The 13,030-nt window shown below is 36.2% G+C and overlaps 1 protein-coding gene across 5 annotated transcripts in view; it reads right to left on the bottom strand.

Annotated features, from left to right (window-relative positions):
- ERICH1 (glutamate rich 1) overlaps positions 1-13,030 on the bottom strand; it is a 100,819-nt gene that overhangs the window by 64,542 nt on the left and 23,247 nt on the right. For all 5 annotated transcript variants that reach the window (XR_012632807.1, XR_012632805.1, XR_012632806.1 and 2 more), the window contains exon 3: positions 5,681-5,815. Coding sequence is in view for 2 of the 5 variants with exons in the window: in XM_074895721.1 (XP_074751822.1) it covers positions 5,681-5,815 (135 nt within the window). In the remaining 3 variants the exon portion in view is untranslated. The remainder of the gene's footprint in view (positions 1-5,680; positions 5,816-13,030) is intronic.

The raw sequence follows: 13,030 nt of genomic DNA on the forward strand, positions 1-13,030 counted from the left end.
CTGAGTATATCAGTTCTGTAATGTGTAACATTCCCAACCACCTGCCAAGAATGTAAGTAGTCAACACATGATTCACACTAGCAACTCCTTAACAACAAACACAAGCTTAAACATTATTAAGTCTTCCTAAAATGGCTGCCTTAAATGTTAAGTGAACACTACAGACAGATGAGACTACCTGATTATGACTTTAAGCAAATTTATATTTTGCTGATCAGTAAGTCCAAGAACCAAGCTCAAGAAATGTAGTAGTTCTGGGGAGGTTTGCTAAGGATCCCCTCCCCTATGTCACTATCCTTCACTGACATAGCCAATAATTTCCTGGGATGCATCTCATTTGAATAACTGCATTTACTTGTATGCAAATGAGAGATATCTCAAAATTCATTCCCTCAGCTTGAACCTCTTACTGCAGTAGTAGCAATCCTTTTAGTATTAGTATTGCCCTTTCTGACAGGAACAAATAAAAAAGCAAAGTCCGAAGACCAGCTACATTAACACCTAACTTGTATACAGCTATCACATACAATTGCGCTGCCTCAGGCCAACAAACAAATTTAAGTGAGGAAGTGTCCCACAGAGAACCACCTTCCACCTTATATCAGACTTGTCAGCTGCCAAAGGGTATTAAAAAGGGGTTGCTTGCTTCAATTTCTCTAACGACTTCTCAGCATGGGAATGGAGCATCCAGACTGGACTCTTCCTTCTGGCTAGAATTCTGTCTCATAACATACCCATTAGAAGGCAGAATAAAGCGCAGTTAGGTCTTGCTCCTTTTGTCTATATGAAGGGACTCACCAAAACTGAGTAGCTTGTTACCAAGATAGTAACAACAGGATATTATCAGATGAATTCTGCATTGTGGTTCAGACATATGAAGGAAAAAATGAGTGAGACTTGACAAGAACAAAAAGAATGGGTTACGAAATCAAAATAAAAAAAACACCTTAGGAACACTTTGAATTATCTTTATCTATTCTTTCAGGTGCTCTCAACTACTACATATTCCTGAACACCTACGTGCACAGTCTTTTTTATTTTCCACAGTGTCTGGGTCAGGAATTTGCTCTGCCATGAGTCTAAGAAACACAAAATACCACTTTGCTACTCTACATAAAAATACAGATTTAATATTAAAGCACTTCAGGGAAAAATTATAATCCAGCACACTTTTGTGCACAAATAAAATAATTTTATATTTTATTATTATATCTTAGAGAATCCAAGAAACACTGACGAAGAAATAAAATCAGTTTATCTTTTAGAAGGAATAAGGTTACATTTTTAGCCTTCATATTTTAATGCAAGATATAGTATTTCCTATTTTTTCACCTGTCTTAAAATAAGAGGCAAGAACTCCACAATTTAACTTCATCTTATGAAACTAAAATCCAAACCCAATCAAAACTAAGCTACCACTTCCTAGTAATGAACACATAACTGAAGTTCCCTGGATTTTCCTTTCATATAGAACACCCTTTTAAACATGATGGTGTATCTCTCAGGTATTTCTATAGATAACAGAAATAAATTAATTTTGATCTCTGATTTATGAACTTTAAGCTATGAGGATATTGAGTTTATGACCAGAATTTGATGAATGACTTATCTGTCGCTTAAACATTTTTAATGCCCTTGTCAAAAGTATAAAGTCTATTGCCAGAAGAAAGTTAGAAATGCATTAATATATACCAAAGTCAATATGAAAATCATGTGAAAAACAAAATAAATTCTCTGCATTATTTCCTCCATTGACTGTCTGATTCCTGTTACTCTTCAGTCAATGGAAGGCTGACATGATCACACCATCACAGTGACTCAATTCCTCCAAAACAGTCAAGGGAGTTTTTAAAAATTAGACACCTAAGTCTAATATATTATTCTAAGAATGTTGGATAAATTTATTTTTCATTATTTTCTTGAAAACACAAGGCACTCTTACATTTTTCTTCCCATTAATATAGGCTCATCAATGACCTGTTTACATGAAGAAAACAAACTTGAAAGAGCAGCTTTATTCCCTCCCACTTCTGTGAAATGTAAAAGAGAATTAATAAGAAAGCCAAGATGCTTCACAAAATTTTAAGTCCCAATGCCATTAGTCAGTTACACATGCATCACAAGGTGACTACCTAACGTTAAGGGCATAACTGATCACAATTTGACACAACAGTGTTTAAAAGTATTGGAAAAATTATTTGAGGTGCTAAGAACATGCAGAGACAGATGGAAAAAGACACAATGAAAGATTCACATAGACCCGCTTTGCTTTTTTTTTCTTGTTCAGAAGCTAGTCTAGACAAGATTAATTTCATTCTAACAGCACCAACCATAACGTAACTACTAGTTTAAAGAAGAACAATAATGGACAAACCCAAACATTTTAGAGCTGACAAGAAATTATTTTAATTTATAATTGTAACTAACTTCAACTTTAAATAATTTCTAAACATAAAGATCATGTCTAAATTCATATTCTAGTGATTGAATATTTCATTCTTCCACAGATTAATTTAACACAATGAAAAATTAGCCATGGCATATCGATTCCTCTTGATAATCTTGTTAATTCAGAAAGACATGAATTTGGTTTTCTTAAGTTACTGAAAAGATGTGACAGATCACATTGATGTATAACTGAATTACAACTAAAAAATTTTAATCCCAAAATATGGTCAGATTATTTTCATGAGAAGGTTCGATAAACAATGAAAATTATTTTCTGAGTCAGGTTTCTGTTTGAATTTCCACAAAATTTATTTCCCTTACTTTCAGGTCCAAAGGCTAGCGAGGCAGCCTTTAGTTACCTAGCATATATACAATATGCTCTACTTTTTAGGAAACAGCAGAAGATAGCCTGCTGCCCTTCAAAATATATCATATAGATAGTATTAGGAGTAAAACAATGCAACACTAGATCTGCATTTCCACCTTATAGCACTGGTTCTTTGGGAATACCTGAGGCACTTCTAAACAAAACATTTATTTTATATATATAGAATGTTTGTACATACAAATATGCATGCTTCCTCTTTCTTCTTCAGCGTCACAGGCTCTATCATTAAAGCTTTCCTTTATCCTTTCAAAAAAAAGATCCAAATAAAGGATATACAACTAAATCTAAGTGAGCAAACTAAATAATCCATGGTGTGATTCTCTAAACTTTCTTTTGTATTTTATGAGCACTGCCTGAAATCAGAGCCTTCATTTTGTAACAGATTTTATGTATACGTTTAGTTAAATACTATCAAAGACATACACATGAGTAAAGTTAACCATGTCCCCCAACCTTGCAGATTCGCACAGATCTAATTCTACAATCTGCTTTTAGACAGAACAAATAACAAGGGCCTTAAGCGGCAGCAAGAAAGATCTAGCATTAAAGGGTAGTGAAACATTAAAGCAAATGGAAAAGGGCATGTAAGAAAAATCTCCCTATGGGGAGGTTTTTAAGAACAAATTAGGCAAATATTTTGTAAGAATGACATTTATAGTCAAACCTACCTTGCAAAGAAAACATGGATTAAAAACCTCCAAAGATCACTTCAAACTTAATTTTTCTTGATTCCATTATAAACTATAAAGTCAGGTAACAAACCAATCAAAAAATGTCTCCCAAAATTCCAGATGCATTTTTTAACTGTTAAAAAAGTGGCTGAAGTCCAAAACCTACTCTTCCTGAACACTGAGACTGGGATTAGCTAAAAGACATCACCATCCAACAGTCAATACTGTCACTAAGCAACATCAGAACATTACTTATTGCTATCACGGTTGAGTATGTTTGTTTTGAAATATCAGAGGAAAAGATTAAATCTAAAAAATGAGCAAGTAAAGCCATTGTTCGATAATCTATCCATGGTAAAACCAGATGAATATTTATATGACCCTAAAAAGGGACAATATAAGGCAATCCTAATTCTTTTCTACTTTACTGCTATGCAATATATCAACATTTAATATACGCTATATATTGATTTACTTACAGATTTTAAACAGCAGCTGAGTAAATTTACCACAAAAATTCTGGGTTGATATCTCTAACAATGATATATCTCAGTTGCAGTAGTGTTCAGAAGCCTGCATTCTAATGTTTTATTTAGAAGTCACTTAAGCGTCTGTATAAAAGTGGGTCTATTTACCTACAAAGTATTATGAGACTTCATCTAGGCTTGTTAACAAAATACAGAAGGGAAGTGTCCCTCTAATATTTGAAAGGAGATCACATCAAAGAATGAACAAGAGATTATATGGCATGGAGGGAGAGAAATGGTGCTTTGATTATCAGGAAAAGCAGCTTGAATCTGACATGCTGGGAAACAGAAACCCAATGAACTGTCCAAAGAGAACTGTGTAACTAAATAAATTTAAAGATAGTCTAGAAACAGACTCTGGATTCTGAACATTAATCCTATCTAACAAAGAGAAAAGCACAACCTGGAACCTGTTTATTAGAACACCTTTCTACCTATAATCCCAACAGTATTGAGATCTATTGTTATGTTACTCTGACAAATTTATTTCTTCTCCAATCCAAAAAATGTCTTTAAACCATTTCACACCAAGAACGAATATTCTTGATGTGCCACCAGTCATGCTGTACTTTGCTTCGGTCTCTCGGGCTACTTTGATAGTTTTACTTGCATTTAGATTCTGAGCAGACCTCAGAATAGAATGCAGACCCTATTTCCAAGCCCACAATTCACCCCTATGGGTACTGTTTTCAAAGGCAAGGAGCATTTGCCCTTCTGTATCTGCAGATCGAATCTCAGGTCTTCCTTACATTTAGGCAGTCTCTAGGCTGAAATAGGTTTGTATAGTAGTTTAATAAACACTGCTCATCAAGTGTTTTACTTCATCAGGCTCACCTGGGTATTTTCTTGGCTGTAGAATGACACTAGCAGCAAATGAGTGTGATACAGAATTTGGGACAAACATACATCTCCAGCAATTTACAAAACTAAATGAATTTGTCTTATCTAAGCTTAAGACTTCTTTCTAAACCAGAATCAATTTATTTCTAGCAACGTCATTCAGAAAACCATGACTTTAACTGAGGACAACTTAGAGCCTGCTTCTTCACAGATCTGTGCTTCTTCTCTTGTATCCTTTGACAACATTAAATATTGGTTCTGAAGTTACCTCATCACAGTTTCTCATCAGAAAGCTCCTCAGTGCTAAAGGACTGCTACCTCCCCCCCAACTCCAATCAGGTGAACGTCTATTCTAATCAGGAGAGGTAAATTTGAAAATTTAAGTCTTTGCCCATTGTCATTAAGTCTTTGCCCAACTTCTCAGAACATCAGAGGTAAGATTATTAAAACAGCTTAATCTGACATTTACTCTTAAAAATGACTGTAAGCAGGCCTAATATGAATATACATGTGGCACTTGAGTGGGAGGAGCTGTAGACTTTGTCCTCAATTACACTTCACATAACTTCTGTATGATCAGTGACACTATATGGCTATAACCAAATGTTGAATCTGGTCTCCAAACTCTTAACAATGGAAACGAACCCATAGAGATGTACATCCTCATTTTGCTTATGCTGCAAAACAGTGACACCCACTGGCAGCAACATTTTAAATACTTAATTGTTGCAACTCGGATCTACTTGATAATACTAAAAAGTTTCTCTCGAGAAAAATTCACCATAGTGACAATCATACATACTTACCTGTTGAGTCAGCACTACTGTCCGAGTTTTCAGAAACTGAAATACTAATAGCATCTGAAGTAACTGCAACGTAACCTTCTGGAGGAAGATTCACTGTGTACATTCTCCTTGGAGACAGAATTGTACTGTTACTACCTACAAAACAGAAAAAAAAAAGGTGTCTGGCTAGTGATCCCAATATAGATTTTCTCAAACGTTTTTCCAACTACAGCAATGATAAATGGTCTCAAAAATCCTTATAGATGAAAATGAAGTGAGAGAAAGGCAGGTATGGAACACTGAAAGTATTCTATGACTGACAAAATTACAGCAAATTCTGTAGCAGCCACAAAATAATACCTCACAGGTTAGTTCTTTTTATCAGAAACACTTTTTTCTTTTCCTGTGTCAGACAACTCTTGTGCTCTAACTTCAGAAGAGGCTTCCACTTACAGTGATATTTTAAGAGACACTCTACACATTTTTCCCCATTCAGCATGAGCAGATGCTACTTTTTTAAGAACTGTTTCATAAAAGATGAATGGATGAAGAGATACAAGCTGGTTATGAAATGATAGAAGGAATAGAAAAGAATAACAGAACTGTGGTTTGTCCATCTGCAGATCTTTTAAACATAGCCTATGCTGTTCTGAAGGGTACAAAGATAAAGGGAGTTTGAAAGCCACACTTGACTAAGCCTCAGCAGCGCCAACCCAAGAGGGCACATTTCCTCATCCTTTCTCTTCTTTCTGGGTAGGAAAAAGTGCCAAGGGCCAGCTTTTCAACTACTCGTGATGATGGCAATAGACTTTTTATTTCTTTCCCCTTTAAATGGTATTTAAAAATATGTGTAAGAGTGGCAGTATAAACTTTTCATTTGTCCACCAGACAAGAAGCAATTCTGTAGGAATGACAGAGATGCAATTCTGCTCCAGTTACATGAAACCAGTCCCAAACAGCAGACTATTTTATTGCTCAGTAGTGACAACAGTAGAGATCAACCACAGGGAGACAAAAGCCTTTCCAACATAGTTTTAGATGGTTCAGTGTGGTTTTTTCCACACTTAGACAGCTCTGTAAGCTAGTACAGACACAACACTTCCTTTCTTGGGGACAATTTGCCCCTTTAAAACACATAGAACTGTTAAAATAACACAACATCTTTGGCAGGTGAACACAATTAACCTCTTCAAACCACACACTTGCTAGAAGATCCGAGATGATCAGACTATTACCAAGCTGCAGCTACAGCTGGACTAATACCTAAACAATTAAAATGCAGGTGTGTCTGATAGAAATAATTGGTGTTGAGATGCATGTTTCTAATACGTAATTTAACTATACACATTGTATGCAAATATATAATTTAACTGTATCCTGACATTTCTCAGATAGCACACTTCAAAGAGTTCAGAATGACTGATCATCTTAGATATCTATGATAAAGTACATTTCAGAACATTAAAGGCACTTTTCAAAAGCTACACCACAGTTGTTTTCATCATCAGGATGTAATAATTTTGTTCTGAGAACACATCAGTAGAAAGTTATTGTTTTTTCTCTTGAACAAGCCAGAAAATTTCAAATTGATATTGATGATGCTTACTTAAAGAATAACAAAGGAAAAGAAATAATACAGAAAAATGAAGAGCAATTATGTGATTTGGAAAAAGATCCACTGAAAATTAATTTGGAATAATTCTTCAACAGATCCTTTCTATGAAGATGATGCCAAATCACTGAACTGGCAGTACTTGCATTGATTATTTTTTTTCCCTACCCAGGCTGATTAATGGTAAAATGCTAATTGCTGGCAGTTTTAAATTACAAGGATGTACAAATGTTTATTGAGTTACTCCCTTCTGAACAATTTCGAGTTTCCCCCTTCTTCCCTTTATTTAGCCTTTGTAAAACAAAGATGACCATGAAATCATTAAACTCAATCTCCAGCAGTCCTAACTAAAATCCTTTAATCACAAAAGGAGTGGATATATTGCCATATTAATATCCCAGGATAAATTACACATGACAGAATTTGGGGGACTATCTGTAACATCTAATCTACAAAAAACAGTAAAAACGTCTTCTGTGTAAATGAGTGATGACACAAAACAATTTTTTTAAATTGATCTGTTTTCTTGGAGTCCTGAAATTACATATGCACCCCATATACACCTTCAAGTAGTTTACAAAGTATAAATCAAGAATTAGTCTTGGTATTAGTCTGTGTAAGAATGTTAAACAACACTGTACCATATCAGAAAAAAAAAAAAGTATAAACATAACTGCATAATCTCAGTGTATTAACAAATCTCCCAGTCTCAAATCATTAAATCTGGATTTTTCCAGCCTGGGGCCACAGCTGTCTTGGGCTAAGAGGTGGGTTGGTTATAAAGTCATAAACATTGCTGCAAAGCACATGGTTAACTTATAAAAATGTGACATAAAAAGGGTTTTTTGAGTAATGAAAGTAGTCAGATACTGGAGATATTCGAGAATACTTTTTGCGAGGTAAGTCATAAATCCCATTTCTGAAGTTTTATGGGGAAAAAAAGCATATAAAGTATTTTCACAAAAATCACAAAACCAACAAACCTTCCTCCCCGAGGAGGAAGGAGTGGAAGAAACAACAGGTGATGAACTAACCACAACCCCTATTCCCCATCCCGCTGTTCTGATGGAGGGGAGGAAGTAGAGAAATCAGAAATGAAGAAGCCCAGGAAGAAAGGAGGGGCAGGGGGAAGTTTTTTTTAAGATTTAGTTTTCCTTTCTCTTTATTCTACTCTGATTTGAGTCTGTTTTGCCTGTGATGGTAAATGCTGAATGATCTCTCACTGTCCTCATCTCAACCCGTGAGCCTTTTGTTATATTTTCTCTCCCCTGTCGAGTTGAGAGGGATGATAGAGGCGCTTTCATGGGCACCTGACTTCTAGCCAGGTGGCTGGATGACACAGCTCTAGTGCCCAATCCTCCTAATTTAACCAATTGAAAAATTTCTCTTATCTACAACTATTAGCATCCAATCCCTCCCCCTCAGTATCTGCACTTCATTGCAATAAACAAGGAGAGTCACTCAAGCCAGTTTTTGGCTGAAGAAGATATATTCCTTCCAAAGATTCTTCATCTCTTTCTAAATAAAAAAGTTTATTGAATGTCTTTTGGATATCTACTTCTCTTATGTTACATTATTTGCTACTGTCACATATTTTATTGGCATCAATACCTGTAACAGAATACTGAAAAAGTGTTTTCTTGTGCAGCATTCACTTCAGCTTTAAAATTTTGAAGATGTCTGTTATTCTCTTTTGAATGATAAATTTCCTTGCTTGCCAGGTAAAACTTGAGAGTGTATAGTTCTATGCCAAATTGCAAAATTACAGTTTCAAATGACAAATTAATGAAAAAAAAAAGGTAACTGAACAGATACATGTTGTCCTCTGGCTCAGAAAATCCTCAAGCAGCAAACTGTTAGAGAACATCATGGGGAAGTAGTACAATACACGCCTTTTATTCCAATACTCATTTTGACAACGCCACTGGTCACTACATACCAGTGTAGACAACAGTACAGAATTTTTCTGACTGACCTTAATTTCTGTTACTTTATTCAGTTATCTTTAAGCAGAAGAAACTCCACTATCCTTTGATGTTCAGAAATAGCATGTTTTCTCTGCATTCCCAATTTTTTTCTGTAGAAGCCTAGACATATTACAGAAGACTGCTCCCCATCCTCAGTGTACACCATTTGTGTCTGGTAGCATGTTGTCACTCAAGTCAGTTAATTTCAACCCCCCTCCTGACACCTCACATCACTAGAAGTGCTTCACTTCATTAAGAAGAGAAAGTCTAGATTACAGAGGTTGGTCCCTCAAATAATGGAAATGACTACAAAATAAACAAAGGCAGTTATGGGAGTCTTTCCAAAGCACTGCCTTTTTATGACTTTAAGTGTACTGAGTCAGTGATTAGATAAATATAACTAGGTCTTCAAGGTTAATTTTTTGAATGAAAACTCCTTTTTCTACCTATAGCCTATGGCTCCTTGGCCTGTAATGACTTGTGCCAGTTATCATACTGATGGAAAGTCAACAAGATGGATGAACAAAGTAATTTCTCTTTCATCCCACCTTTTCCATATGCAAGGAAATAAGACTAGTGTATGACAATGTGCACCCAGTCCTCATGACCACCAGGCTTTTTTGGAGCTCAGATGAGTACTAGGTTTCACTGTGCAAATCCATAGGGAGCTAACACTTGCCTATGGCTTAGGGTCTGGAACCAATTCCTACAGCAGCTCCCCTCCCAGCTCCCTCCCCTGTGGAGAGCATGCAAATTGAAGGAAATGGAAAAGAGTAGCTGATGGCCACTCTTAGTTTGTCCTTTCCAACCTACTAAGATAATGCCCAGATTTTCAGTGAAACCAGATACAATCATTCAGTGGTACCAAGAGTTTGGTGGGCTGGATTCCCAACACTTTTCAGTTAAGCACAATGTCATATTTCTTGAAAGAAGGGCCTACTTAATGTTTGACAAGCTACATTTCAACCTTCTTGCTCAAACAGAAGTATGACTAGAAGGGAGGAAGAATATAAAGAGGAATAACGACAGCATGCAAATGAATGATCCATGCACCCACCCTGTATTAAATGTCTCAAATACTTCTACAAATATTGCCAACTTAGTTACATTTTGTTAAGCCCTCTGCACTCTGGAAAAGCCATCTACTTTGGATTTAATTTATTCTGATTTTAAATTGTTTTGTGTTTTTAAATTAACTTTCAAATTTATTGACATCTACTGTACTAAAGTTCAAATATCTGTTACAGGTTGTCTTAAAACTTCATTGTTCAGATTCAGCATGCAATTGAGAAGCATGTAACTATAGTGTTGCTACCCAGCAGTGTTGAGATCATAAAATCCTAAAACTGCTACTGGGGTTTAACTGCAATTAAGGTCAATCAAAACTCCCTTCTTGAGGGCTTCAGAATGGGGGGGAGGAGCTGTGGCTATTACTTGCCCAGAATTATTTCACAAACTGTCTTATGACCTACTCTGCAGTCTTTCTCACCCAATAGCATTTTGTCACACTGTCTTAAGATTTCTCTCACTCTAAAGGCTAGTAGTTTATTTCCAAACACATTTGCACTTCCTTTTTATGGCTATGCATTTATTTCACTGTAGATTGCAATATGTTCAGTATAGAATTAACATTCTCTTCCACTAAATAGTAAGCCTTATCATATTCTCATTTGTATTAACAGCAGGAAAACACTTTCTTCAAAGCTGAAACAGGTGTAAGATGACCTAAAAACTAATACAAAGGTTTTTTCCTATTTTAAGTTATACTATGGGTCATTATATATAACTACATACATGTGTGTGCAGCCCAGAAAGCCAACTATATCCTAGTCTGCATCAAGAGTAGAGCCAGTAGACCGAGGGAGCTGATGGTCCCCCTCTGCTCTGGTGAGACCCCACCTGGAGTACTGTGTTCAGCTCTGGGGACCCCAACATAAGAAGGACATGGACCTGTTAAAGTGAGTCCAGAGGAGGTCACGAAGATGATCAGGGGGCTGGAGCACCTCCGCTTATGAGCACAGGCTGAGAGTTGGGGTTGTTCAGCCTGGAGAAGAGAAGGCTCCAGGGAGACCTTATAGCGGCCTTCCAGTACTTAAAGGGGGCTACAGGAAAGATGGGGAAGGACTTTATCAGGGAGTGTAGTGAGAAGACAAGGGGTAACAGTTTTAAACTGAAAGAGCGTAGATTTAGATTAGCTATAAGGAAGAACTATGCTGAGGCTTGCGAGGCACTGGCACAGGTTTCCCAGAGAAGCTGTGGCTGCCCCCTCCCTGGCAGTGTTCAAGGCCAGGTTGGACGGGGCTTTGAGCAACCTGGGCTAGGGGAAGGTGTCCCTGCCCATGGCAGGGGGGTTGGAACTAGATGGTCTTTCCATTCTATGATTCTATACAAAGCAAACCAGAAAACAAACCCCAACAACAAGGCACTGTTTTCTCTTTCTTTTCGTTCCATACAAGTATTTTTTTTCTGGCTAGTAAAAATTATATCATCTAAGTTTGGTTTAATATACATTTTTAAACCTTTCTGTTTTCTGTTAATATTTCCAGTGGACCAATTACAAATTTTCAGTGAAAGAGGGAAGGGATGGGATGGGGCAGGGCAAGGCAGTGTTTGATGCTCAGAGGCCTGGAATTTTAAAAAGAAGAAAACAACTTGAGAAAGATCTCAGAAATACTTCCTCACCCTTGTCCTTTCCTTCAGTTTGATGGAAACCAAAAACTTCAGAAGGAAATTGAGGTCAATAAAGATATAGTCATAAGGCCCAAAGTTAGGATGGGAACTTTGTAAAAAAAAAAAAAAGGAACAAGAGAGCTCAAATTTATTTCCCTCACCACCTCCCACATGTACACTAACGCTTAGACTTTTTTTAGACACTTAGAAAGGCTGTATTATAGACCATTTTATTGGAGACAGGACTTTCCAATATAACTCGGTGTCCATTTCATTACACTAGAAGCAGCAGACGTTCTTTGTCACAGAGAAAAAACAGATTAAAAAAAGTAGAAATCCTTCTTCCACTTGTTCTCACTCACTGTCCTAGGAAGAATTTTTACCTAGGAACCATTAAAACATCTACATTCCCTTAGAAAAAGTAATGAAAATAAAGCATAATAACAAAGTGAGAGTGAAGTAGGAAAAAAGCCTTGATCAAGAAAACCATGAAACAACACCACAGGCAGATGGCTGTTTTAAAATTATGAGATAGCTAATGTAAAAGTGGTACAAGCTATTTTTTGTTTTATGGAAAGTTGAATATCTGAGGTAATGATGAAAAAAACCTATATAGCTTAAGTGTTAACTTAAAAGCTTCAGTGTCCATGTCCTATATATGATTATAGGCAATAGTCTCATTAGATGTCTAAGAATTCGAGCTGTATAAACAGGAGAATAAAACTACCTTAATGTTAAATTAGTACTCAGATCAGTTATTTATCCCAGTGCTGCAGATCTTATTTGTTCAACACACTTCAAAAGCTAAATACATCCCTGTCAATCAACTCATAAATGCAACGACTCAATCTAAAAGGCCATGCCTAAGTTGCAATTGGCTAATTATTCTCACTGATTAAGTGACTATGTCATTATTGGGACTTACCTGAAGCTTGACCAGGAAATAAGTAGACATACTCATCAGATTAAAAGTAAACAAAGTTTAAGGTTTTAAACTTTTTTTCCCTGAAACATACATTTTTTTATTCCATAATTGGAAGTAATCAGTAAGAGTCCATTCCTGTTCGTGTACAAAAATAAAGCAAACCACAGAAGCACAAAAAAATTATGGAAAATAATTTG

Source organism: Athene noctua, chromosome 1 (assembly GCF_965140245.1).
Source record: "Athene noctua chromosome 1, bAthNoc1.hap1.1, whole genome shotgun sequence".
NCBI lineage: Eukaryota > Metazoa > Chordata > Aves > Strigiformes > Strigidae > Athene > Athene noctua.